The following is a 24334-nucleotide window of genomic DNA, read 5'->3' as shown; positions in this document are numbered from 1 at the left end:
ATGGCAGAGACATAACAGTATTAATAATTGTAATAGCAGCTAACATTGAGCTCCAGACAGCTTGAGGCGCTTGCCGTGTTTTTCCCTTTTCCTCCTCACAGCACGCAGGAGACACTATGAGTAATTATCCTTACTTCCTAGATGAGGACAGGAGGCACAGAGAAGCTAAGTGACTTAATTGGCTTAGCCCGTCAGCCTGTTGACTGTGACCCACACCCAGGCCACCTGACTCCAGAGCTCCACCCTTAACCAGAGCTGGATTCTATGTGTTCTGTCTCTTGATGTTGTTATTACAGCCTTGAGATCTTGTTGATTCAGGTCTTGTTCTTTGGCTGCCTAAGGAAGGATTATATGTATATATTTCATTCTTGCTTATATTTATGTGTATAGGCTGGCAGGGCTCTTTCTGTGTCTCTCCATGAGGACCATTTTATTTTATTTTTAAGATTATTTATTTATTTTGAAAGAGAGAGAGCAAATGCACATGCTTGCACATGTGGGAGAGGGACAGAGAGAGAGGGAGAGAGAGAGAGAATCCCAAGCAGGCTCCACATTGTCAGTGCAGAGCCCTGTATGGGCTCTCGATCTCACGAACCTTGAGACCATGATCTGAGCCGAAAACCAAGAGTCAGAAGCTTAACCGACTGAGCCACCCAGGCACGCTCCCCCTTGAGGACCGTTAAAGCAGTGACTCAAGCTGAGGGGTGACAGGGACAGCTGATCGGGTCCTACACAAGGGTTGGTCACCAGTTGTAATTGGCAGGCTCCTTCTCCTTGTCTGATGTACCCACCCCTCCCCTCACTGGGAGCATAGACCCCTCGAGAATCTGCCGCAGAGAGCCCTGTTCCTGACGGTAATGTCACTCCCCAGTTTTGTCTTATTAAAGAATTTTTACTTTGTTACTGCTTGGCTTTGGGTTTTTGGTTTTTTTTTGGAAGTTTATTCCAACACTATAACGAAAGTTAAGTGCAAAAGGAAAGTGGCAAACGGATAGAGTGTTTAGTAAATTGTATATACTTTTAGGTTATAGTACCGTAAACCTTAAAATAATTAACGTTGGTTTTGATGAGAACAAGAAAATGAGATGAATTTGCTAGTGATGAATCTATAGATTTTTTTTTTTTTTGCCTCTGATAACACTTTGCTTGATGCTGGAAAAGTCAATGCCTTTGTGTATTATAACCATACTTAAGTAGAATTGTAGTGAGCAGACTTAAATGGCACCAGGGTAGAGACTATGTGACACAAATATGGAGCACTGTCAACTGTGCTGTGGGGCACTGTTCTGACAAGGACTAATTTATAAACCAGCTGAAGACTTTGCATTAAGCTTAGAGTCCCATGTTGTTTCAATACGTTTTGGATTTAGTACTGGCTTCTCCAGTGGGCTATTTAGCAAATTGAAATCTGCTTCAATACATTTTTTTAGAAAATACATGGTCATCTTTAAATTGAGGAGAAAGTGTCCGCAACTAAAAAAGGACTTAAATTTCAGTTATCGGGGGCAGTAAACTATATTTTTATAAAACGGCTAAATCTTTATGTGTTATGTTCCAAAGTAATTCTTCCTCCATGGGGATGTTTGGAATCAGATCACTTGTCCTACAGTTGATTGGAGGTAAAGACAAGGATGCACACTTTTCCAGAACAATGTAGCAAGGGCAGTGAACGGGTGCCCTGAGTGTCTGTCGGGCGGGCAGCTGACCCAGGCAGGCCAGGAGCTGGGGGAGACAGCAGCGTGGGGAGGCGGGGGATGTGGCCTTCCCAGTGGAGGGGGATCGAGGAGAGGCACCCAGGCTAGGACCCGGTGAGAAGACCAGCCAATGTGAATTGTGAAGGTGTGGAAGGGTACAACCAGCCGCCGGGCTGTCCATTAGCGCGCTTCTGTTACAACCTTTGCAAAGGGAGCAAGGCTGTAGCAATGGTCTGCTGCTCCTAGAAATTCAACAAATGGGAAGTTTACCTAACTAACCTCCTAGAGTTGGTCTAGGTGATGGATGGTTCCAAAATGTTCCAGTGGCTTCCAAAAGCTCAGGCTTGATAAGAGCTTTTCAGTTTGATGCAACAGACCTTTTGTATGGCACCTACCATGTGCACTGGGTGAGGAGTGAGCAGTGTGGCTGTGGTCACGTGGGTGGAAGTCACAGAGAGTGAGAAAATGAGAAACAAGCCTCAGGTAGGACGGGTCATCTTCGCCTCCTTTGACCAGAGTAGAAAAAGGGTGAACGTACCGTTCTCCGTACATATCGCAACCCATGATCTTTTCTTTGGTTGATTTCAGCTCCCTCAGAGGCTCCTGATGTCTGGAGGAATGTGAAGTCAGTGCAGGGACATTGTGTCGTGACTTTATTCTGGAAGGTAAGACGCACAGATTCCACCAGACACGTTGGCTTGGCACTGTCCCTCCGTGGGACGCTTGCTGCCGGCGCAGGGCTCCAGCTGGCAGGGATCTTAACATGAGTCCAGCAGAACGTCTTACCCAGTGGGGGAATCCCCGCCCCCACCCGTCTCCTTGATGCTCAGACTGTTCCCTCCTGGACAGCCGGTGGCGCGGATGGCGGGTTCTGACTGTTGGAAGCTATAGCTCTGTAACTTCTGTCCAGCCTTGCTCTAAGTTTTGCAAGGCCCAGGGCACCGGTGTAAGTGGAAAAGCACATACCATATTTGAAAGATACGACTATTTACGTACAGTAACTTACATGTAGGAGTTAGGGGTCAAGCTAAAAAATACTTTACATGTATTTTGAAAAAAGTAAACTAAAATCTATTTTGTCATTGTGCCTTGTCTATTAAGGCCTCCACGGCAACCTGGAAGTCCAGGCTTCTGCTTGAAACTCCCAGATTCCTCAGCTCGTGTTTTCATATCAAACATGACCGTACCGGATGGCTTGGCCCCCAGCCACCGCCCACCTGGCTGCCCTTCCCACCTCCACACTGGCCGTCTCCACAGGGAGCCCAGGCACTCACACATGGGCACAGCCCCGCAGACAGCCGCTCTCTGCACCCATTCTCAGACCTGGGGGTGCTCACACCAGGGTCACCGGCTGTTCTTGAGAGGGCAGGCTGGGGGGGATGGTCCCTGGCACCAGGCTTGGGACCTTGTGGGCAGGGAATTCTCTTCGACCTGGAGGATGGTCTAGAGGGAACCGCGTGCTCCGTGAATGGCTCAGGGCACAACTGTGCAGGGAAAGATGAATGGAGGGGGAAGGGAGGCCAGGGGCCAGGCCCCTCCTGCCCGGGTCTGCTCGTGTCTTCTCCCCTCGGTGCCCTCTGAGTCCCTTCTTATCCAGCCCGAAGGAGCCCCTTCCTCTCCTGACTTGGTCATGCTTCTCTAGATACAACATGCTCTTGAGGAGCTCAAGTAGTCCTGTTCTGTACTCCACTTCAGTTACCGCGGAATGCCTGATTACAAGCTTGCTTTAGACGGTTATTTTCTCTATTAAACTGTTTTTTAATTTGCTGGTGTGTGTGTGTGTGTGTGTGTGTGTGTGTGTGTGTGTGTGTAAAGCAGTTGGGAGCCAGGAAAGATGAAAAAGTAATGATGCAAACTCCTTTCAAAGAAAAACCCATTTTGAATTTTTTAACATTTATTTTTGAGAGAGTGGGGGAGGGGCAGAGAGCAGAAGACAGGATCCCAAGCAGGCCCCCGCTCTGAGTGTAGACCCCAATGTGGGGCTCGAACTCAACAAGCTGTAAGATCATTGCCTGAGCCAAAATCAAGAGTCGGCCGCTTAACTGCCTGAGCCACCCAGGTGCCCTGAAAACCCATTTTGAAATGATTATCCGTATTTTCTCTCAGCCACTATCAAAATTGCAGGCCAATGGGAAGATTCTCTTCTATAATGTAGTTCTAGAAAATCTAGACAGACCATCCACCTTGAAGCTCCTCTCCATTCCTGCTCCGGCCAATGGCACAGAACTAACCCTCGACCGGTGTTCTTACCAAATCCACGTCACAGCTAACAACAGTGTGGGCACGTCCCCCGCTTCGGTCATCGCCGCGTCCGGAGACCCTGGAAACAGTGAGTTTCGTTTTGTTTTTATTCTGTGGCACAGGTGATGTTATTAAGTAGCAACGGACACATTGGAAAGGCAGTAACCTGGCGGGACAAAAGAGCTAGCTCCTGAACGCCATTAGTCTTTTCTTTTGGTCCAGGCATGGCTGTGTGTTTCCCGGGACAGCCCTCCTCGGTGTGAGAGTTCAGCCACAGCTCAGGACATTGCTGCCCTGAGATTCTCCAAGAAATTCAGAGAATCATCTCACATTTGCTCAAGTAAATGCAACACCAATAAGCAGTCTTCGCTGAGAGCTGGGGTTGGTGTAAACGTGCTTTGTAGCTTATGAAATCGCGGGTCGCATTTATTGTACTGTAAAATATTTGTCAGTCCTTGCCACCCAGAAAGAGCCCATTAGCATTGCCAGAGGTGAGGAGAACTGACTGGCATCATCTTTCTGGAAGGCTTTGCTGAAGTAGAATGAAAGATGGCAACTGGCTAATCCCCCAGCCTGTGAGAGACCAGACAAGGTAGAGGTGACCTTACATGGACAGTCAGTAGCCATATTAATTACCTTCTTGGGAGAGCTGTAAAAAGAGGTTGGATATACTGCCCCCCCGCCCACACATGCACGCACAGGAATGCATAGGAGACAACGCACACTTGGGCAGAAAGTAGTCGACGTCGTGTACTCATTTGTGCACCTGTCGATCATGCTCTTCTTCAGGCTCTGCCGTGACACTTTCAGGTCCTGCTCATGGGGCTACAGCACGTTGGGTTATACCTGTTACTCAAGCTAGGCTTCAATTTAGGTTAAGTAGGCTCGATGAGAGAGAAGTGTTGCTTGGTTTTATTTTATTTATTTTTAAAGAACAATCCGGTGTGTCAAGTAAGAAAAAGAAATTAAGCTTGGGCACAGAAGAAAAACTAAGGAGTTACTTAACGTGACCTTTGCTTATCAAGAACTGCATTAGAGAAGGAAGTGAAAAGCTGTATTCTGTCTTCGTTAGGACAAAGCAGGAAGAGTGGGCATTTCATTCACCCTGGGGGAGCTGATAAAAGAAGACGGCCTTGGATGAGGCCCGGTCCAAACAACACTAAGCACCGTAACCTGTTTGGGGGTCTTCTCTATCTGTGGGTTCCTACCGAACCTTCCTTCCCTATGCCCTGCTCTCAGACCTCCATGGCTTCCCCCGTGAGGGTATCCAGTCTTCCTTAAGTGGCCCACATTCTTTTTTATTTCTTAATATTTATTTATATTTGAGGGAGAGAGAGGGAGAGTGAACGTGTGAGTGGGGGAGGGGCAGGCTCCAGGCTCTGAGCTGTCAACACAGAGCCCAACACGGGGCTCAGGCCCACGAGCTGTGGGATCACGACCTGAGCCGAAGTCAGACGCTCAACTGACTGAGCCACCTAGGTGCCCCCCAGTGGCCCACATTCTTAAATCACTTCAGTGGATAAAATCACCAATGTGCTATGAGGCCGACTGTTAAGGTTAAGCCAATTCATACTAGAGTGTGAATGACTGAAAAAAGATGCCCTTTCTCCTTCCCTCTATCTCCACTTCTTAAAACATATTTGCAGCTTTCAAACAGCAGCTTGATAAGAGTTACGGTTCTAAGTTTGGGATGAAATTTTAGCCAGTGTGAATAAGAGTGAAAAATGTCAACTTTGATGCAAGCGAGATTTATTTCTTTAACGGAAGAAGACAGGGAAGCCACATAGGTGGAGTATACAAAGGCCTTCATGGGAAACCCTTTATCTTATACCTAGAGCTACACATCCCTTTGGGTGTCCCCCACTGGATAATAACTAGAAAAATTAATAGCACTGTGCTTTCACACCAATGTTCAGGTGTAATTAGGATTGCCCAATAAAATACAGGATGCCCAGTTAAATTCAAATTGCAGGTGAACAACGAGTCAAGTTTTAGTAGAAGTCCATACCAAGCCATGTTTGCTCCTTTCTGAGCAAATACTGCTTTTCTGAGCAGCTGTCTGCAGGCCCACTCCTGGTCTGGGCCTGTCTCACTTGACTGGCTGGGACCACTGCCCTGTCAACAGTGGCAAGCTGTGAGGTCAGCCTCGGGAACTAGGAGAAATTCTCATCCCTGAAGGCGCAGGGGGAGTCTGCTTGAAATCACTAGAACTGTCGTCCGTTGAGATCGTATCGCTTTTTTCCAGTTTAAACCTATCGTGGCTTATAAAGTGTGTTGAGATTGGTCATGAGCAGTGTGCACGTCCCTGCATAGTCCAACTTAGTACGTATCTGAACTCTTTCCTTTGTTGTTCTCACTCGGTTTCTACCCCTAACATCACAGACGTAATAGTTCAGGAGCAGCCAGCATCATGTGGGGGGATTAAGGCGCATTATTTATCTGTTCAACAGATATTTTTTAAAAGCAGATCGAGGGGCGCCTGGGTGGCGCAGTCGGTTGAGCGTCCGACTTCAGCTCAGGTCACGATCTCGCGGTCCGCGGGTTTGAGCCCCGCGTCAGGCTCTGGGCTGATGGCTCGGAGCCGGGAGCCTGCTTCCAATTCTGTGTCTCCCTCTCTCTCTGCCACTCCCCCGTTCATGCTGTGTCTCTCTCTGTCTCAAAAATAAATAAACGTTAAAAAAATTTTTTTTAAAGCAGATCAAGTACCAAGGGGTGCCTGGGTGGCTATGTCGATTAAGTGTCTGACTCTTGACTTCGGCTCAGGTCATAGTCTCACGGTTCATGAGTTCGAGCCCCACGTCAGGCTCTGCACCAACAGCACAGAGCCTGCTTGGGATTCTCTCTCTCTCTTTCTCTCTCTCTCTCCCTCACTCCCTGCCCCTCCCCCTCTTGTGTGCTCTGCTTCTCTCTCTCTCTCAAAATAAATAAATAAATAAACTTTAAAGAAGAAAAAAAGGTAGATCAAGTGCCAAACATGGGGTCAGCCAGTTTTTCAAGTAAGGGGGAAGATAGGAAATATTTCAGGCTTCACAGATCTGCCTCTGTTCAATATCGTTCGATCGTATGATCTGCCTCTGTTCAATATTCTGTATTCTTTGTTTTTGGCAGCTCTTTAAAAATCTTAAACCCCTTCTTAGCTCAAGGGTCATAAAACAAGCTTTGGAGGCTGGATTTGGCCTGAATGGCAAGTCGTTCACTGACGCTTGTCTTGGGGCTGAAGTCTCGTTGGGTCTCAGAAGATTAGAACAGAGGTATCCTAAGGGCAGATGTAAATATTTGCTGGGAGGTGAGAGGCAGGAAATCACCTGTGAAAACATTACCCCATCCCCAAGCTTCTGTAGCCACTCAAGTGATGGGGCCCTTAACTGTCAAAGACAGTACGCGTTCAAGTTTATTTTCTTCTTCAAACACTTTTTTGAAAATGTACAATGAATTCCATCTGAAGCATGGCTGTGTTTGTAATGTGCAGAAGAGGTTGAAGAAGAAAGAGTCAAGGGCACAGAGGACGGATTCTGTCTGTCTTGGAAACCCCAACCTGGAGACGTCACGGGCTACGTCGTGGAGTGGTGTGAACATCCCGGGGACCCGCTCTGTGATCTCCAGTGGAAAAACCTAGGTCCCAATACCACAAGCACAGTTGTTAGCTCAGGTAAGAAGAGTCCTCCGTGTTACCGTCTTGTTCCCTGCACCTTGCAGCAAGTTCAACCAGGACCTCTGGACCATCTCATGGATACTTGGTGCTAAACTAATCATTTTGAAATGATGACATCAGGCCCAGGGGCTAGGAGTTCACATTTTGCAATGATGTGGTCTAAGATTTGGCCTGAAACATACTTTCACAGACACGCTCTGGACCTGAGGCTGGGATAGGTTTTCACGATTTTATAAATTTGTGCCTTGAAATCAGTTCTCTCAAATGAACGGCAAAGGGACATTATAACCCTCCCCGTCTAGAGAGGTGTATGGATTTGGGACACATTGAGGACATAGCGTGGTCGGAGTCAATCATCAGCTCCTTCACTTTCGGTGGCAAATGTAGAATTTGATCTCTTACCTCCCACGTTGGAGTTGTAATTTCAGGATTGGCAGTTTAGCCGAGTCCCAGAAGCCTAGGTTTGCTGCTGGAGTAGAGGTGTCAGTAGCGCCATCTGCTGGGCTCGAGGTAAAGATGTGGGGAATCGTCGACCTGCAGAGGGTGACGGAGGCCAGGGAGGGCATTCAGTGAGGGAATGAGGCTGCCCTCTGCCGGGGCCGTGTCAATGGCATGGCGGGTGCCAAAGGTGGATCGCAGAGGTGCGGGTGTGAGGGGAAAATGAGGAAGTGCAAGCAAAGCCTTCCAGTGCTCAGCTTGGTGGGGTGGGGGGTGGCGAGAGAAGACAAGTCGCTGCAGGGGACTTGGAGTCAGAAGAGACTTTAAAATGGTTTTCTGGGGACGCCTGGGTGGCTCAGTCGGTCGAGCTTCCGACTTCGGCTCAGGTCATGATCTCACGGCTCGTGGGTTCGAGCCCCGTGTCGGACTCTGTGCTGACAGCTCCGAGCCTGGAGCCTGCTTCGGATTCTGTGTCTTCCCCTCTCTCTCTCTGCCCCTCCCCTGCTCACACTCTGTCAGTCTCTCTCTCTCAAAAACTAAATAAACATTAAAAAGTAAAATAAAATGGTTTTCTGTGCGTGACTGAATTCTGCACCCACTTTCCTGCACGTGGACAAGATGGTGTTCGAGAGCCCTTGTTGGAGAGGACGGAGTAGAGGACAGCTCCCGCAGGCTTAGTTGGAGACAGTGGACTCTAAGGCCAGCGGAAGCAGGGAAGACGGTGGAGATGAAGTGCAGAAATCCCGAGGAGGAAGGCATTTAGGAGACGCCAATTCATTTTTCATTTGTTCCTTTGCAGAAATAAAGAGAATGTCACTCTGTGTTATTGAAAACCTGTTGACCTTTCTTCCGTAGATGCTTTTAGACCAGGGGTCCGCTACAACTTCAGAATTTATGGAATTTCTACAGAAAGGATTCCTTATTTATTAGAGAAAAAAACGGGATACTCCCAGGAACTGGGTAAGTCTACAGCACTTAACGTGTCCGTGGGCAGACTTGTTCAGAACAATCCAGGGATCCGAGCTGTGGGTTCAGGAATATTTCAACACTCTTCCTGATTTTCAGGGTCCCATTTGTTCTGGTAATTGGATTTAAAAAATATTTTTAATCATAAACTATAAACCATTTTCATTAAAGACAGTGTATGGCAAAAGAAGACAAACTCATTGCTAATTTTGCCACCCCAGAAAACAAATATCCCGAGTTAATATTTGATGTATATCCAGGTATTTCTCTCCCTGTACAGATAAACATTTTTAAGTAAAAATGGGACTTTATCCAGTTTATAAAGTGCTTTTTTGACGCATGTCACTAAGCATTATTTAACTATATCATTGCAAATAATTGTTTGCATATGTCAAATCGCCTGTCGTCGGACATTGAGGATTACAAGTTTTTCAACTATAAACTATGAAACGCATCTTCAAGTGATTTCTCTCTGCAGTGCTCAGTCTCTTTTATCCTTAGCCCAACCTCTTATGCCCCGAGTCACCATCATTCTAGTGAAATCTTTGTCCACAATAATGGTTTTTAAATGAGGTCTTAGAATACTTGAATCAAGGCATGAATTTACATAGTTTCTCATTTCTTTTACAATTTTTAAGACTTTTGACACATGCCGTGAAATCATCCTCGGAAATTTTCCTGTGGTTCCACCAGCCACGGAAGGCAATTTCGATCCCACTGAAATCTGGGCCCTTTGGGACCTCTCCTCCCTTGCACCGATCAGGTCACCTCTTCCCACCCCTTCATGGGTGGGAGGGGGCTGAGACTGGCAGGGTGTGCGCGCACGTGCGTGTGAAACAGGCTCAGAAACCTCCAGAACAAACACTCCTGGGTTGCTTCAGTGACGCTTGCGTAGCTTGGTGCTGTCACAACCCGGGAGCTAGAGTTCCGCCAGAACCCCCTTCAGTCCGTCCTCTGGCAGGGTGTTCCGTCAAGCACTGTTTAGAATCCAAGAGCAGAATGAAGTCTAAGAAGGCCTTCATTCTCCTTTTTGCTGCGTGACCTCGCGCAAGCTGTTGAGTCTCTCTGGCCGTCCTTGTCGTCATCTGTGAAAGGCAAGACTTGGACAGGAAGATGGGTCCCCTCCTTCCCAGGCCTCACAAACTGTGTCAGGGCATAAATCCCCCCCGAGAAGTGGAGAAAACTCCCGAACGAGGCATGTAAGTGCCCACAGGCTCTGGGGTTGGCTGTGGCCCTTCTTTTAGTTCACGTGAGCCCTCTGAGAAGATTTCCGAGTGATGATTCTTCTTACCCCAACTTCCTTTCCTAGTGCCTTCAGACAACCCTCAAGTGCTCATGAGTAACCTGACCTCCTACTCCTTTACTCTGAGCTGGAAGGACTATGCCGCCGAGTCCCAGCCCGGTTTTGTACAAGGGTACTCCCTCTATCTGAAGTCCAAGGCTGCGCGGTGCCTCCCGGGATCTGAAAAGGCAGTCCTCTCAGGTGACGCGTGTGTTTGTTGGTTGGTTTACTCTTTCAAGACTTCACTCTTCAAAACCGCCAGCGAGGCGGCCATGTCTGAGCCCGGCCTCACCGAATCCTGTTCTCGCATGCTTTTTGATCCAGAGTGTTCTTCAGCAAGCTAGTGGGCCAGACGGCAGGGGGTCAGTGTTTTGACTTACTTAAAACAGAGTGCCCGGTATTTTGGGAAGCATTTGAAATACCATCAGCTGCTTGGGAAAACCTGCCGGTTACAAAGCTTCCTCGCTAAGCCCTTTTTCTTTTTTTCCCTTTGACTTTGTTAAAGGTTATTACAATGTATCTTTAAGTCTCTCTCCAGCTCTTACTGTCTCTCCCACACTTGTGTGCTCTCTCTGGATCACCAGCTTTTCTTGCCATGTTTTCAAGATTTCAGCCATGACCCAGGGTGATGAAATGATGATTTAATATTTGATTGGTGTAGGATGTTGACGGTGCTGAGTCAACAAGATGATTATTGGTGCCCAACCCTGTCATAAGATCTCTCTCACGCTTTTTTTTTTTTCTTGAAAAAAAATGTGTTTTTTCTTTTAAATTACAGATGATTCAATATGTTGCAAATACAAAATTGACAACCCCAAACAGAAGACATTTGTCGTGGAAAACCTGCAGCCGGCGTCTTTCTATGAGTTTTTCCTCACTCCATACACCAGTGTCGGCGAGGGCCCCCAGGGCGCTTTCACAAAGGTCACAACTCCAGATGAATACTGTGAGTTGTCGAGATCAGGAATTTTTAAACCTTTCTTCTCTGTCTCTCTTTCTCTTTCTCTAGATGGGATTCTGTGTCACACACACACACAAAATGTCACACAGAATCCAACTACGTTAAACAGACAAGAGTCTGACTGACTTATGGCCCGGAACCTTCCTCTGGCCTGTCTGTCGCAGTGGTCCCTGAGCCACTCGGGCCCAACATGACTTGAACTCAGTCCCAAAATGGCTGGAAAATCACAGATGGCAGTTTCCTGTCAACTTCAGAAGGGCCCCCGGGGCCCCAGGCCCACTGTCTAGAGGAGGGCGGGTGGTTTTCTCAGCAGAGCTGCCCTCGGCAGCCGGCTCCCTGGCTGGTTTCCCTCAGTGGCAAACCAGCCGCTTCCTGACTTTGCCTTTCTGGGGGCAGTTGAGAGAGATGGGGTGGGGTCTGCTGGGATCAGGCAGGTTCCTTCATGAACCTGCTGTTTGCCGATTGGTGGGGGAAAAATGAGACAAAGAGATCCACTTTTCAAAATGCATTTGGCTTGAAAGGAGGAGAAAGAAGAGGGCAGGGAGAAGGGCAGCAGGAACCAGTTAATGGTAAATCAGATTCTGGTGGTAAACACTGACCTCCAATAAACAGGAAGGTGGGGGTGGGGGTGCAGGGGGAGGAAGATACTGATGGAGAAGAAGAGGAAAAGCAAGTATCAGATTGTGTATCGTGGAAGGTCCCCACTGGAAGGGACCTTTGCAGACACTCCTCTCTGGGAAACAGGCTGAAAAGTCTGCCTCAAGTTACCAGCGATCCTAGGTCCTCGGTGCAGGGTCCCTTTGCTGGTGGCGGAGCCGTAGGGACATGGTGGCCACAGCAGGTAGAACTGCTGACCAGGGTGAGGACATCTGTGTCTATGCCGGCAGATCGGGGCACTCAGGGCTGCTCACTTGTCAGCTGCAACGTGGCCCCAGGTTTCCAAGTTGAAGGTCAGAACTCTCAGATGTCAGTCAAGGATTTATATTATTTGAGCACTCTTAACTGTTTTAGGGTAAAGTCAAAAAATTTTAATTTATATTCAGGCTGTTGTTATTCCAGCTTTGGTATTTTATTTAGCTGGTAGAGGGTGCGTGTGTGTGTGTGTGTGTGTGTGTGTGTGTACACATACATCATAATACAAATAACTGTCTTTACCTCAAGTATATTTTCTAGATTTCATTTATCTCCCTTATTCATGATAAACCTCCTTAGCCTGGGCTGTGACTCTTTATTGGCTTATTGACTGTTATTAAAAAGGAAAATAAAGTGCGTAATTAGAGCAATGAGAATGACATTCTGCAGTTACAAAAATAATACGGGCGAATGTCACAACTGCCATGCCGAGTGACAGAAGCCAGCCCTGACCCTTGCTGTAAGAGTCCGCTACAGAAAGAGGCAAATGCCATGTGTGTTATTAGAAGGCAAGATGGTGGTTACCTTGGGAGGGGACGATGATTGGATGGGGACACCAGGGGGGCTTTCTGGGGAGCTGATGTTCCTTTTCTTGCTGTAGGTACTGGCCACGTGTGTTGGCACTTGTGAAAATGCATTGAGCTGTGCTCTTATGAGCATTTTTCTGAATGCATATAATGCATTTCATCATGCATTTTGCTAAAAAAGTTTAGCAAAACCAGTCTGAAACTTGGAAACTACCATGGCTAGGTCCCCGGGCTTCTTAAGTAAGTTAGAAGTCTATAACTTAACCGAATCTTAAAACCAGTTATAGTAGTCCAAAGTACTGAGTTGAGAGCAAAGTATTTTTTAGTGGAGTCAGGAAGAGAGTTTCTTCCCCCTTTCTGCCATCAGGTTTAACTTCAGGCCAGTTGGTGAGGTGTTTGCTCCGGCATCGTCTTACCTCTCCGTGTGTCCTTTTCTTCAGACCCCTGTGCTGCCTCATAGCACTGGGCTGGGCATCTACCCAGGCCCATCCTCCCTTACAAAATGCCAACATTTCCCACCATATCCCCAGCCCCATATCAAACCTCATTCCTTCCAGGACAGCCAGGTGTCAGGGCTGGTGAGCAGGTGGGGTGGGGGGGAGACTGGGGGGGGGGTGGGCAGGGAAGCAGATATATTGAACAGAAATATACGTACATGTGTACGTGTGAATGACCGTTAGCCCACCACCCCCCCCTCCGCGTGCAATTTGCATCTGCAAAAGACGGTGTTTACTGGCCCAGTGGAATTACTATTTGTTGGGCTTGCAGGCAGTGGGAACAGAAAAGATGGGTATTAAAGAAAATGACCTACCTGAGGAATCAAAATGGATAATTATTCCAGGTTAAGACACATTCAGGTCATTTTGTCTGAGACTGACTAAAAGTGGGGGGTGCATTAGTTTATTTCTGAAGTGTAACGGAAACCCTCAAAATCTCCGTGGCATACAAAAATGAATGTTTCTGTTCATGCTCTTGGCTTAACTGATCTCAGTGGGGCTGTGCCAGGCTGGACTCGAGGCTTCCGTCAGGTTTGGGTTGGTTCCATGGCTTCACTCTGGGGCTCAGGCTAAAAGGGCAGCGGTTGTGAGAGACAGATCCTTCTCCTGGTGGATCACAGGGGCCTAGAGGGCAAGGCAGGCTGTGCGTGAGCACTTAAAGCAGCTGCTCGTGTTACAGCTACTACCAGCCCATTGGCCAAACGTAGTCACGTGGCTGAGCCCCAAGTCAGGACACAGGGAAGTACGCTCACTGTGAAGCTTTGGCAAGGGTGGGGGAGGGGGGGCTAATAATTCTGATATGGGGGCAGGCGGGGGGTGAAGAATTGGGAGTAGTGATCCGGTCTCATAGAGGAGGGACCAAGTCCAAGTCTAGGTGTTGACGGCGAACGGTCCCTGTGTTGGTTGGGAGGTGGAACCCCCCACCCCATCAGCCAGAATTCAGATCAAATCTTGCATAACTAGACCTTTGAGGATTAATAACTATGTAAAATTACTCTCAAACTTACCTTTGTTCCTTTGAGGAGGGGAAAGTACTCAGGAAAATTTTCTCTGTTTTCTTCTCCAGCCCATATACTGATACGTATCATACTCCCCATGATTTTCTCCATTTTGCTCATCATGATCTTATGCTACTTAAAAAGTCAATGGTAAGTGCGTGGGGAAGATTTTATCTAAGAAGAAAGAGAAATATCTAGAAAAGAGTTTATTAAGATAGAAATCACACGGAATAAAATGAGAGAAGGTGCTACAAAGGCGAAGGACAGAGACTTCGATGAAAATGTGAAAATTCTGTTAACATTTTTGCTTTTCAGGTCGAGACATAAGGAAAACAATAGCCGTTTGAAAAGATTGCAAAGCCTGTTCAGTAACACTAGTTAATATTATGGTATTTCACGTAGTGTGTGCTTGGCAGTATTCTAAGTGATTCTGAGTACTTTGCCTCCGGCTCATTTAATCCTCTCCACGACACTTGTAAGTAAGAGCCTTATCTCCGTTGAATGGATGAGAAGATGTAAACATAGCGGAGTTAAATAGCCTGGCCAAGGTCCCACAGTCAGTGATAGAGCGAGGGTGAGAACCCAGGAAGCTGACTGCAGACTTCTCTTAACTATTCACTATATTGCAAAATTCAGTCTAATTTTCACTGTTTTCTAGGATGAAGGAGAAGTGTTACCCTGACATTCCAGATCCTTACAAGAGCAGCGTTCTGTCATTAATAAAATCCAAGGTAAATGCTGGGAGATTGTACGTATACCACGTATCTGTTAAAGACTAATCGAAGGTTAGGGCTGTGATAGTACTTTTCTAGACTTCCTTAGAAGATATAACAGCGACGGCCACCTCATCTCCCAGGGCTGTGAAATGGGTGAATGGAGCCTTGAGATTTCTTCCATCGGGGGAAATCCTTTGGTTTGCAACAGCACCTGCAGTTAACTTGTGACTAGGACAACACACACACAAAACCTGAAGCCCTGAGTGCGTTTCGCATATACTTTATATACTCTGACACACACACACACACACACACACACACACACACACTATTTGCATTTCTTTTGTTTGTTCCAGGAGAACCCTCGCCTAACAATAATGAATGTCAAGGACTGTATTCCAGATGCTATTGAAGTCATAAACAAGCAGGAAGGCACTAGGAAGTCACTGACAGAAACTGAACCCACCAAGCCCACCTACCTTTACCTCCTCCCAACAGAGAAGAGCCACTCTGGGCCTGGCCCCTGCATCTGTTTTGAGAACTTTACCTATAATCAGGCGGCTTCTGACTCCGTTTCTTGTGGCCACGTCCCAGTAACCCCTAAAGCCCAGCCAAGTCAGCTGGGACTGTTGACATCATCTGAAAATGGACCGAAGGCACTAGGAAAAAACTACGTCAACTCCCTGGGAGAAATACCAGCTGGAGAAACTAATTTGAATTATGTGTCCCAGTTGGCCTCACCCATGTGTGGAGACAAGTCCAGTCTCCCCACAAATCCACCAGAGCCAGCACTGTGTTCAGAGTACAAAACGCAAATGGCCATTCCCATGGGTCTGGCCTCTCCTCCCTCGATTACCCTCTTAGATGAAGGTGAGCACGACCACTAATCAGTATGTACCTGTCGCATGCCTTTCTGCTACACAGACACGAACAGGAGGCTCGGCGGCACCATTCTGTCACCAGATGCCTCGGTACGTAAACCCACCAAGCAGTCACGGGGGGCGTGTGAGACCACTACGGTCCGGCTCGGTTTGAGAGGTCAGGAGCTATGGAACTTAGCACTCCTCCTTGGAGAAGGCTTGCCGTAGACATGGCAGGCTCCTGGGGACAGGCTCCCTTGCTGGTGTGCTCCAGGCCCACCTTTCGAACAGCAGGCCTGGAACCTGACATAGAGATAGACCCCAGACCCTCAGTACTGGACAGGGGGGCTGTGGTCCCACAAGTTCAGTTTTTAGTGAGGAAATTTTCCATTAAGCTTTACCCCCATGTTCAGTATCTTTAGGGTAAAGGAACTAGATTTAAGGTTTTAATAAAGGCCACAGAAGATTTGATACTAGAGCATGAAGTGTCAATGTTATTCCGGGTGTGTTTAATGAAAAAAATCACAGACGTTTGAGGGTAAAACAGATTTTAGACTTGCCTTGAAGCGATGATAATCTGTAGTTCACCGATGCAGTAAAATGAACTCTTCTGGGGGCACAGACCTTAGAAAGGTAGACACGTGAATGATCAGGAAGATCCCAACTGCCTTTCCACTGAGCTTATTGCATGCGAGGCAAGAGCGGGACTGGCAGGGACTCTTACTGTCAGGATAACAGCACTCCTACTTGGTAGACATCAGTCTTTGACCGTGATTTTTGACAACTACCTCCGAATAGAAACGAGAATATGTTATTAATTCCATTCACATTTTCTGGTTCCTCTTTTTTTCAAGAACTATACAGAAATGACCTGTTCTCATTTGGCACCCTTTGGTCTTTGCAATGGTCTGGGTCAAGAAAATACCCTGTCTTCATTTATATTCCTGTTATGCTAACATAATGAATAAAGTGCACCCCCATCGTTGGGCATGGTTTAGACATAATTGTAAAAAGCTCTATATAGGGTGGGGAAATTCTGTATTCACTCAGCAGCGGCTTTGTCTCCTTGAACCAGTATGTACAAGGCACCGGGGGCATAGCGGGCATTCCACACGTGCCCGGTCCTTTCTCTGCCTTCTGCCCATCGGCGCTTTACGTTTATTTACCATGTTTTAAGCAAGCATGTTTAGGAACTCCTCGCTTGCTGTGCCGGAAGCGACAGCGCCTCTGCCTCTGGTACCGAACGCCCCGCACTGTGTCATCGGCACCACACAGCCAAGACTGAGAGCAAAAGACGCACACCTCCAAGTAAGGTGACTGCCAACTGGCCGAAATATACCAGCACAAGCAGGGCTTCTGTTCAGGCTTTTCAACCTTTTCCTTAGAACTGAACCTTTTGGTGGAGAACTGGGCATGTATTCCTAACACTGTAAAAATGAGTATCTTGAGTAATCTAACAGCTTTGAGAAGACTTTGGGGGCCAGTATTGTCATCACTTAGACTCCTTGCTCCTTTCTCATGCAACTATAAAAGAAATGGCAATGGAAGTGAAGACAGATTTGTAACTAGTGTCTTTCATATGGATTTTCTTTTAAAAATAATCCACAAAACTTTGAAGTCATTTTTGTTGCAAAAAAGCCTTAATTAAAATATTTCGCAGCTGCATTTTGTGTGTTCTCTACCTCAATGAAATGAAAATCTAACAGTAAGTATAGCCAGTCACCTCATGAGCTCACTAAAAATGTAAATTTGGGGATAACACTCCAAACCTCATCAGAATCTCCATGGCTTGAGACCTGAAATGTGTCATCAGCTCCCTTCCAAGCATTTGGATGCACACTCAACCTTGAGAACCATAAAGCAAAATACCAACAGGAAATGTGGGGCTACATAATGCTTACAATATCATTATGACTGCAGTTTTGGCTATACATTCTCCCATGTCCGTAACACCAAACGCGGTCATATTTAAAGCGTTTGTCAATACTATGTGGCGTCTTAACAGCATTGCTTTAAGCAATGTTCTTCAGAAACTTTGAAATTTGTATTCATGTGTCAGAATTATTAGGATGAAAAAAATACTCCTGGAGAATTTCAAATGACAGAAAAGTATAGTAAGTTTAACAAACCCTTATGTATATCATCAGCCCCACAGCCACTAACCCACGGCTGTTTCAGTCCCTCCGTACCCTTATCCACCCTCCCTCCTGATATTTGGAAGCGAATCGTATGATTTCATCTGCAAATATGTGCATTCCTCTAGATAAGCTCTACTTTTCCTAACATAACCGTGAATACCTTTAAAAAGAACTGTACCTAAAGCCGAATTAGTAACACTTCCTTAGAAATACCAGGGTATTTTGATGGTGGGCAGCACTGGTGTTGATCTCTAAATACCACATCAAACTGGAGAGCAGTCCTCAGCTGCCTGCAGGGGACCGTGACGGTTCAGGCTGGGTGCAGGGACGCCGCCACACCAAACCACGGACTCGCCACCAAAGGTGCTTGCTCCCAGTCTAACACTTGACTCGCGCTGATTCTAACGAAACCGATTCCCCACTAGAATGTGTATTTACTGAGAAGATCAAGTTGAATTAGACAACATCTAGTATTTCTTGTAAGAGCTCCATGGAAAGAAAACTGGCTTTCATCGCAAAGAATTTACAAAACATATTAAGCATTTTGCATAAAGAACCTTTAAAAACCCTTGAAGAGATACAACAGAAGAGAAAATGCCTTCAGAATGAGCAGTTAAAAGATATACAGTAACTAAATATATTCAATTTAAAGCACCAAGCAAAGGCAGTTGACTTGATCCTCTAAGATAAGCATTAAAGAAACAAGCTTTAGTATTTTTTTTTTTTTATCAATGCAAAAGTAGTTGCTACGGTCTGAATGATTGTCCTCAAAATTCCCATGTTGAAATCCTAACCCCCGAAGATAACGGTATTAGGAGATGGGGCCTTTGGAAGGTGATTAGGTCACAAGGCTGGAGTCCTCACGTACTCGGGATGAGTGTGCTTATGAGACCCGGGAGGGCTCCCTATTCCTTGTGCCACGTCAGGACACGAGAATTCTGGGGCCTAGGAGACGGCCCTCCCTCGACCATGCTAGCACTCTGGCCTCAGCCGTCCAGCCTCCAGAACCGGAGAAATAGATTTCTGTTGTTTGTAAGCTACCCAATCTGTGGTGTATTATTACAGTCGCCTAAATGGACTAAGATGGTATTTTATTTTTGAGTATTTTTATATACCAAAGAGTCTTCTTTTTAAATGAAATAAACTTTCTAAAGTTTAGGTCTACAAAGATCAGCTGTATGATGATTAAGTATGCTTTTTTTAAGTTTATTTTGGGGCCCAAAACATGCACATACAGAAGGCAATGGGAAAACGATACACAGAAATATGCCCAAGAACCAAGTTATCCAAACAAGCTGTTTCTGTAAGCGAGACTATCGTACCACACATAGTCAACTATAACCTAGCTTTGACCTGGCTTCGTGTTTGAATTTTACTCTCCAGCCTTGGTAATTTCCCTTGTGGTATTTTCTTTCGCCACTAGGTGGCTATATGATACCCTATCTGATGAGGACAAGTTTCTGCAGGAGAAATCAAATACCTTCCCACAAAAAGTCATCATCATACATACCATCATCACTTATATTGTATATTTCCTCGAAAAATTTAGAACTGTTTTAAAGACAGATCCAGTTTTTCAAACCCTTTACAATGAAGTAAAAAAAAAAAAAACCAAGCTATAAAGTATTTGCTTAGATTATGAAGAATGTTTTCTAAGTATAGATATTTTAAAACATTTGGAGTAGGCCACTGATGTGTTAATGGAACTAGACTCTTATCTGTAGTACCTAAAAGTCATTTTTACCGGGCGTCACACGTATCAGCCATAGTGGCACTAATTCAAATCAACGCAATTCAATCCACTGATTGTTTTAAAATTTCAAATAGAACAACACAGGTTTTAAGAATTTTAAGTACATTTTATTAACAATGTATCCCTTTGATAAGATTATGCTTCAGGAGGCTTTTAATGCCCTTGACATAAACTGTACACATTATACAAAAACAAGAAAACCACACACGCGCGCGCACACACACACACACACACACAATCAAGGTGAGCAAAACCATTTGGGGACAAACCTTCTTTAAATTATACACAACTCAATGAAATATTCTTACGGAAAATATATAAATACTTTTTCTTTCTATGTTACAGTTGTACAATATAAATCAGATTTCAATGTCTGTTCAGTGACCTACAAACACCAGAACCTCCAAATATGTAGCAGCTTATTACTAAATAAAAAAAGAATATCGTGTGGTTAGGGAGCATTAAGTCCGAGATTTTATTCACAATCCCTTACCACTTACCACTTTTCAAAACTAATCTACACCATTTGTTTTACAACGCAGCTTCAGGGTTTCTGCCAGGCCAGTAATGGAACATTTTTCAACTATTATCTACGAACAATTTTTATCTCCCCGCCTCTGCCCCAACGCTTTGTATATTTGTGCTAAATCAACCAACTTAGTGACAAAATTATAAGGTATAATTTTTGGCATAAATTATATTCTTCAAATTAAATATTTTATAAAAAGAATCAAATAAGATGTGCAATTAATGCGTGTTGTGGCATAGCTATCCACCTACATTACAAAAACACTCCAAAGGGGGGTGGGGAATCCACATTCTGTGTGAGTCATATAAACCTACTATGAATGAAATCTACTCTGGAAACCTGGAACTAAAAGAAAGAAAGAATGTTCCTAGAAAGATTCTCACAGATTTCAACGTTGTCTGACAGACACTGCTATCCATTTCACTAGTAGGCTTTTATAAGGAAACTCTCACTGTAGTGATACTCTGGAAATGAAGCTGGTAATAATGGATTTCCTGAATGGGGAGACAAGGGAGACCTTCCCCAACTTACATTTTGGAAAACCTGAAATGTTCTTTCATCCCATCAGTTCTTCTCCCCAAACTCTCTCAGTTAGTTCTACCTTCTCTTTTTTCCCATGTGTACTGGATTGTTGATCTGAGACAACACTGGAAGCATAAAACAAAAGGGGGAAAACCTTCCTTCCAAAGGACTTTTCCCAACGTGGTTTACAAAGCTAATCTCACACAAAGTTAGCACCTCACTCTTACCATGCAAAAACGACTGTGGTTGTAATCTGGACAATTTGATGGGTTTTTATTGCTCAATGACCTGTGCTTTAATGTGGGGATAAAAGGCATCTTCTGAGTGGAATGAAAAAACAATTTAAAGAGCAGTAGACAAATCAGAATAAGCACTGACGCCTCACTGTCGAACGCTTTACCACCGTGATGTGCCCTGAAGAACTCAGCTTTAATTACCTCAAGCCCTAGATAAAAGAGCTGAAGACTATTAAAGCTACTATTTCAAAAGAACTTGTACACATGATGTTAGAATAACTGGCATAATGATGTGTATCGATACCTCCAGAGAGCCTCTATTTTAATGTCACTGTCTTACAGAACGTACTTATGCTACTAATCTTTATTAGAAAATTTTTTATTAGGGAGACATTTCCCCCCTTCAAATCTACCTAGGCATAAATAGGAAATAAAAGTATAAGAAATCTTAGACCATATTTAATTATCAATACTAATTTCTAATTTCCTTATCATTTATCAGTATTTACTTTAGTATGTGAAGCTGAAATCTGTTCTTGAAAAAACATTTCAATTAGAAATAACAATTCACTTTATAATTAGATATTCACAGCTTACAACAAGCACAACTGCCCAAATTCCTCCCAATTATTCAATAATTACCAATAGTACAAATTTATATGGACTAAGATTAATTCTAAAATCTCAAAAAACTACAGTATTGACATTATTTTGGTACTTTATAGTCTGGTAGTTATCTATTATTTATAGATGATTTTCTCAATTATTTCTATTACCACTGACACCATTCCTAATCTTTTCTGCTATAATTTAAAATTTTTAAATACTAAGTTAATCACTTGGCACTGCATGTGAGCATTTTGCATTATTAAAGTCTTTTATACAAATGAGTACTTGAAAACATATTAGACCCATCAGTGAAACATGGATAAACCAAATAGCACTATACATTTAAGTACAGACTTTTTTTTTCCCTTAGATTACTGATAACCACAAAACTCTGTCTCCCCAAACTAAGTGCTATAGGCAATTACTATAATGCATACATACATGTCTTTCAAAGTAAAAGTCAAAAAACAACAACAACAACAACAACAACAAAAAACTGTTAGGCTAATAGTAACAAAGACTTCATTCCAGGATGGATGAGTGAAATGAGGTCCAGGATGGGGACAGGCGTGTGTGTGTGTGTGTGTGTGTGTGTGTGTGTGTGTGTGTGTTAAGAATTACTATTAACTTTTGAGGGATTAAACCACAGATTTTATACTCTATATTAACTGAGGTAGTGTTTAAAATGAATGTCTAAAATATGTCAACCCCATCATGAATGAATAAGATTACTAAATTACCTCCTTTGGAGTTTTTAACCACTATTTGGTCTAATATCTCTGACATTTGGTTTCTGGAAGGCAGTTCAATCGTCCAAGACCAAAGACCAAGGTGACAGGCAACCAACGTTCTTAAAAGTACTGTTAACATTTAAATAAACACTTGGGTTCAGTGATAAATTAAAGTGAAAAACAATATTTTATTGTCACTTGGTTTTACGAGAGCAAATCCGAAGAACCACTTCTGAACACGAGCAGCAGCCTGCAGCCCTTCTCTGCTGTGACGGTGACGCTGCTGCACGGTGCACGCGAGAACGCACCGGACGAAGCGCGGTCAAGAGGCGTTATGAAGTGAGATGAAGTGCTTCATCCCGGATGGAACTTTCAGTGCCAGTAAATTAAAAAAACAGAAACAAAACAAAACGAAACAAAAAACACAGTATCTCTGTGAGTTACGTTTCCTAGTTCACAGGGTTCTTTACAGAGATCTCAAAGAACAAGCCCGTTATAAAAACAATCTGTAATATGGGAAAATATTCATCAAGGTACTGTGTGGCAAAGCTGATGTGTAACTGTAAAAATGGTATAAACAAATGAATTAAAAAAGGGTCCTAATCAGTCCAGCTGGATTTTTTTTTCTATTATATATAGACCTCAAAAAAGATAATCCTTTCATTTACAAGCATTCTAATGGTGATGGCCATGCTATTTTTATATACAAATTTGCATATATGTTTAATTCCTGTAAAGATTTCCAAACATCTTTAAACATATACAAATTAAACACACAAATAAACAAAACCTTGCCCTCATCAACTTAACAGCTTCACAAATGTGATAAAGGCAATTGTGTTGATAAACTCACCTATCACCGCATTTAGTTTGTGCAAAACAAGAACACTGATATAAAAAAATTAAATTACTGCTGCTTTAAAATTTGGTACTTAAGGCTTTTCACTACAATTTTTAATCATAATTAAAGTTGCATTAATGATTTTTTTTTTAAGGAAATATGGCTCTTCTTTTCCCACGGAATGTGTAAATCGGAGGCAAACTTATCTCTTCCTCAGGAAATCCCAAGTGTCAAGTTACTGCTTTCTTTTGCTTTAGGTCTCATTTAATAGTGCTCGCTCTGGTTCCTGTTTCAAATGGTGATATGGGAAGTTGATGCAAATGACAAGTCCACTGAAAACATGTGCAATTCTACAAATGGGAAATACTGAATTATAAAATGATGTTTCGATACGAATCAAGAACTGTAGTGAAAAACCTTAATTGGTTCGGATAGCCTATAACAACACACTGCAACAAAAGTGAAGAGACAGAAAACAAACAAACTGTGATGCAAGTCTAGTAACATCAAAATAACTTATACAAGTTCTGGGTTGTTGAGGCTCTTCTTTTGCTTTGAGGTTACAAACCTCTGAAGTAGTGTTACAAACATTAGGAAAGATGCGGAAGGGCCAAAGTTCCCGCTCTAATACCAGCAGTTCTCGCACACCCCACTGTGGTAACGGGGTGCAGCCTCAGAGACACCGATTACTGGTTTCCACGAATTAGTTAACAAACAAGGCATCTTTAGATTTACCCTAAAAAAAGAATTCAGAAATAACTGTGTGAAGGGTGCTTCTGCATATCCTATTATTGTTCCACTGTGGTTACGCTCTTAAAAGGAAAAAGTAGAAAACCTACGTAGGTATTCAGTGCTTGGCTCTTGCATATAATGGTAACTAAAATTCTTAAAAGTGTGGTAATGAACAGCGAACCCCCAGAGGGCTCAACAGGGACAAGAGGAAGTTGTTCCGGTTGGGGAAGTCCGCAGTTCCAACTGTGCGTATACCAGTGATCGCTGGAACAGAAGCTACTCCTGTCTTTGCCGCCCGGTCAGCATTTTCTGAGGCTTTTTGTTAGGAACTCGGCAAGTCTGAGTATATATGGCGTCCATCTATGCACGCGATGAGCACCGAGGTCAGGACTCAGCAGCTGTGTCCACTGCAGGTGGCTTTGGTGGTGCTGCCAGCACAGCCTCTGCTTCTTCATGCATCTAGGAGAGAAGTGGTGACTTGCTGGCGTTTCAACAGATA

At 44.4% G+C, this 24334-nt stretch overlaps 2 protein-coding genes across 10 annotated transcripts in view; one reads left to right on the top strand and one right to left on the bottom strand.

Annotated features, from left to right (window-relative positions):
* OSMR (oncostatin M receptor) overlaps positions 1-17409 on the top strand; it is a 52580-nt gene extending 35171 nt beyond the window's left edge. For both annotated transcript variants that reach the window (XM_047863820.1, XM_047863812.1), the window contains exons 10-18: positions 2283-2359; positions 3801-4023; positions 7405-7584; positions 8881-8985; positions 10301-10474; positions 11052-11219; positions 14237-14318; positions 14827-14899; positions 15241-17409. In XM_047863820.1, the coding sequence (XP_047719776.1) occupies positions 2283-2359; positions 3801-4023; positions 7405-7584; positions 8881-8985; positions 10301-10474; positions 11052-11219; positions 14237-14318; positions 14827-14899; positions 15241-15771 (1613 nt within the window). In that variant the 3' untranslated portion in view covers positions 15772-17409. The remainder of the gene's footprint in view (positions 1-2282; positions 2360-3800; positions 4024-7404; positions 7585-8880; positions 8986-10300; positions 10475-11051; positions 11220-14236; positions 14319-14826; positions 14900-15240) is intronic.
* Positions 17410-19720: 2311 nt separating this feature from the next.
* The window catches only part of RICTOR (RPTOR independent companion of MTOR complex 2), a 123620-nt gene continuing 119006 nt past the window's right edge, over positions 19721-24334 (bottom strand). For all 8 annotated transcript variants that reach the window (XM_047855034.1, XM_047855050.1, XM_047855043.1 and 5 more), the window contains one exon: positions 19721-24294. In XM_047855034.1, coding sequence (XP_047710990.1) covers positions 24220-24294 — 75 coding nt within the window. In that variant the 3' untranslated portion in view covers positions 19721-24219. The remainder of the gene's footprint in view (positions 24295-24334) is intronic.

Source organism: Prionailurus viverrinus, chromosome A1 (assembly GCF_022837055.1).
Source record: "Prionailurus viverrinus isolate Anna chromosome A1, UM_Priviv_1.0, whole genome shotgun sequence".
Classification (NCBI taxonomy): Eukaryota; Metazoa; Chordata; class Mammalia; order Carnivora; family Felidae; genus Prionailurus; species Prionailurus viverrinus.
This window is presented reverse-complemented; position numbering and strand designations above follow the sequence as displayed.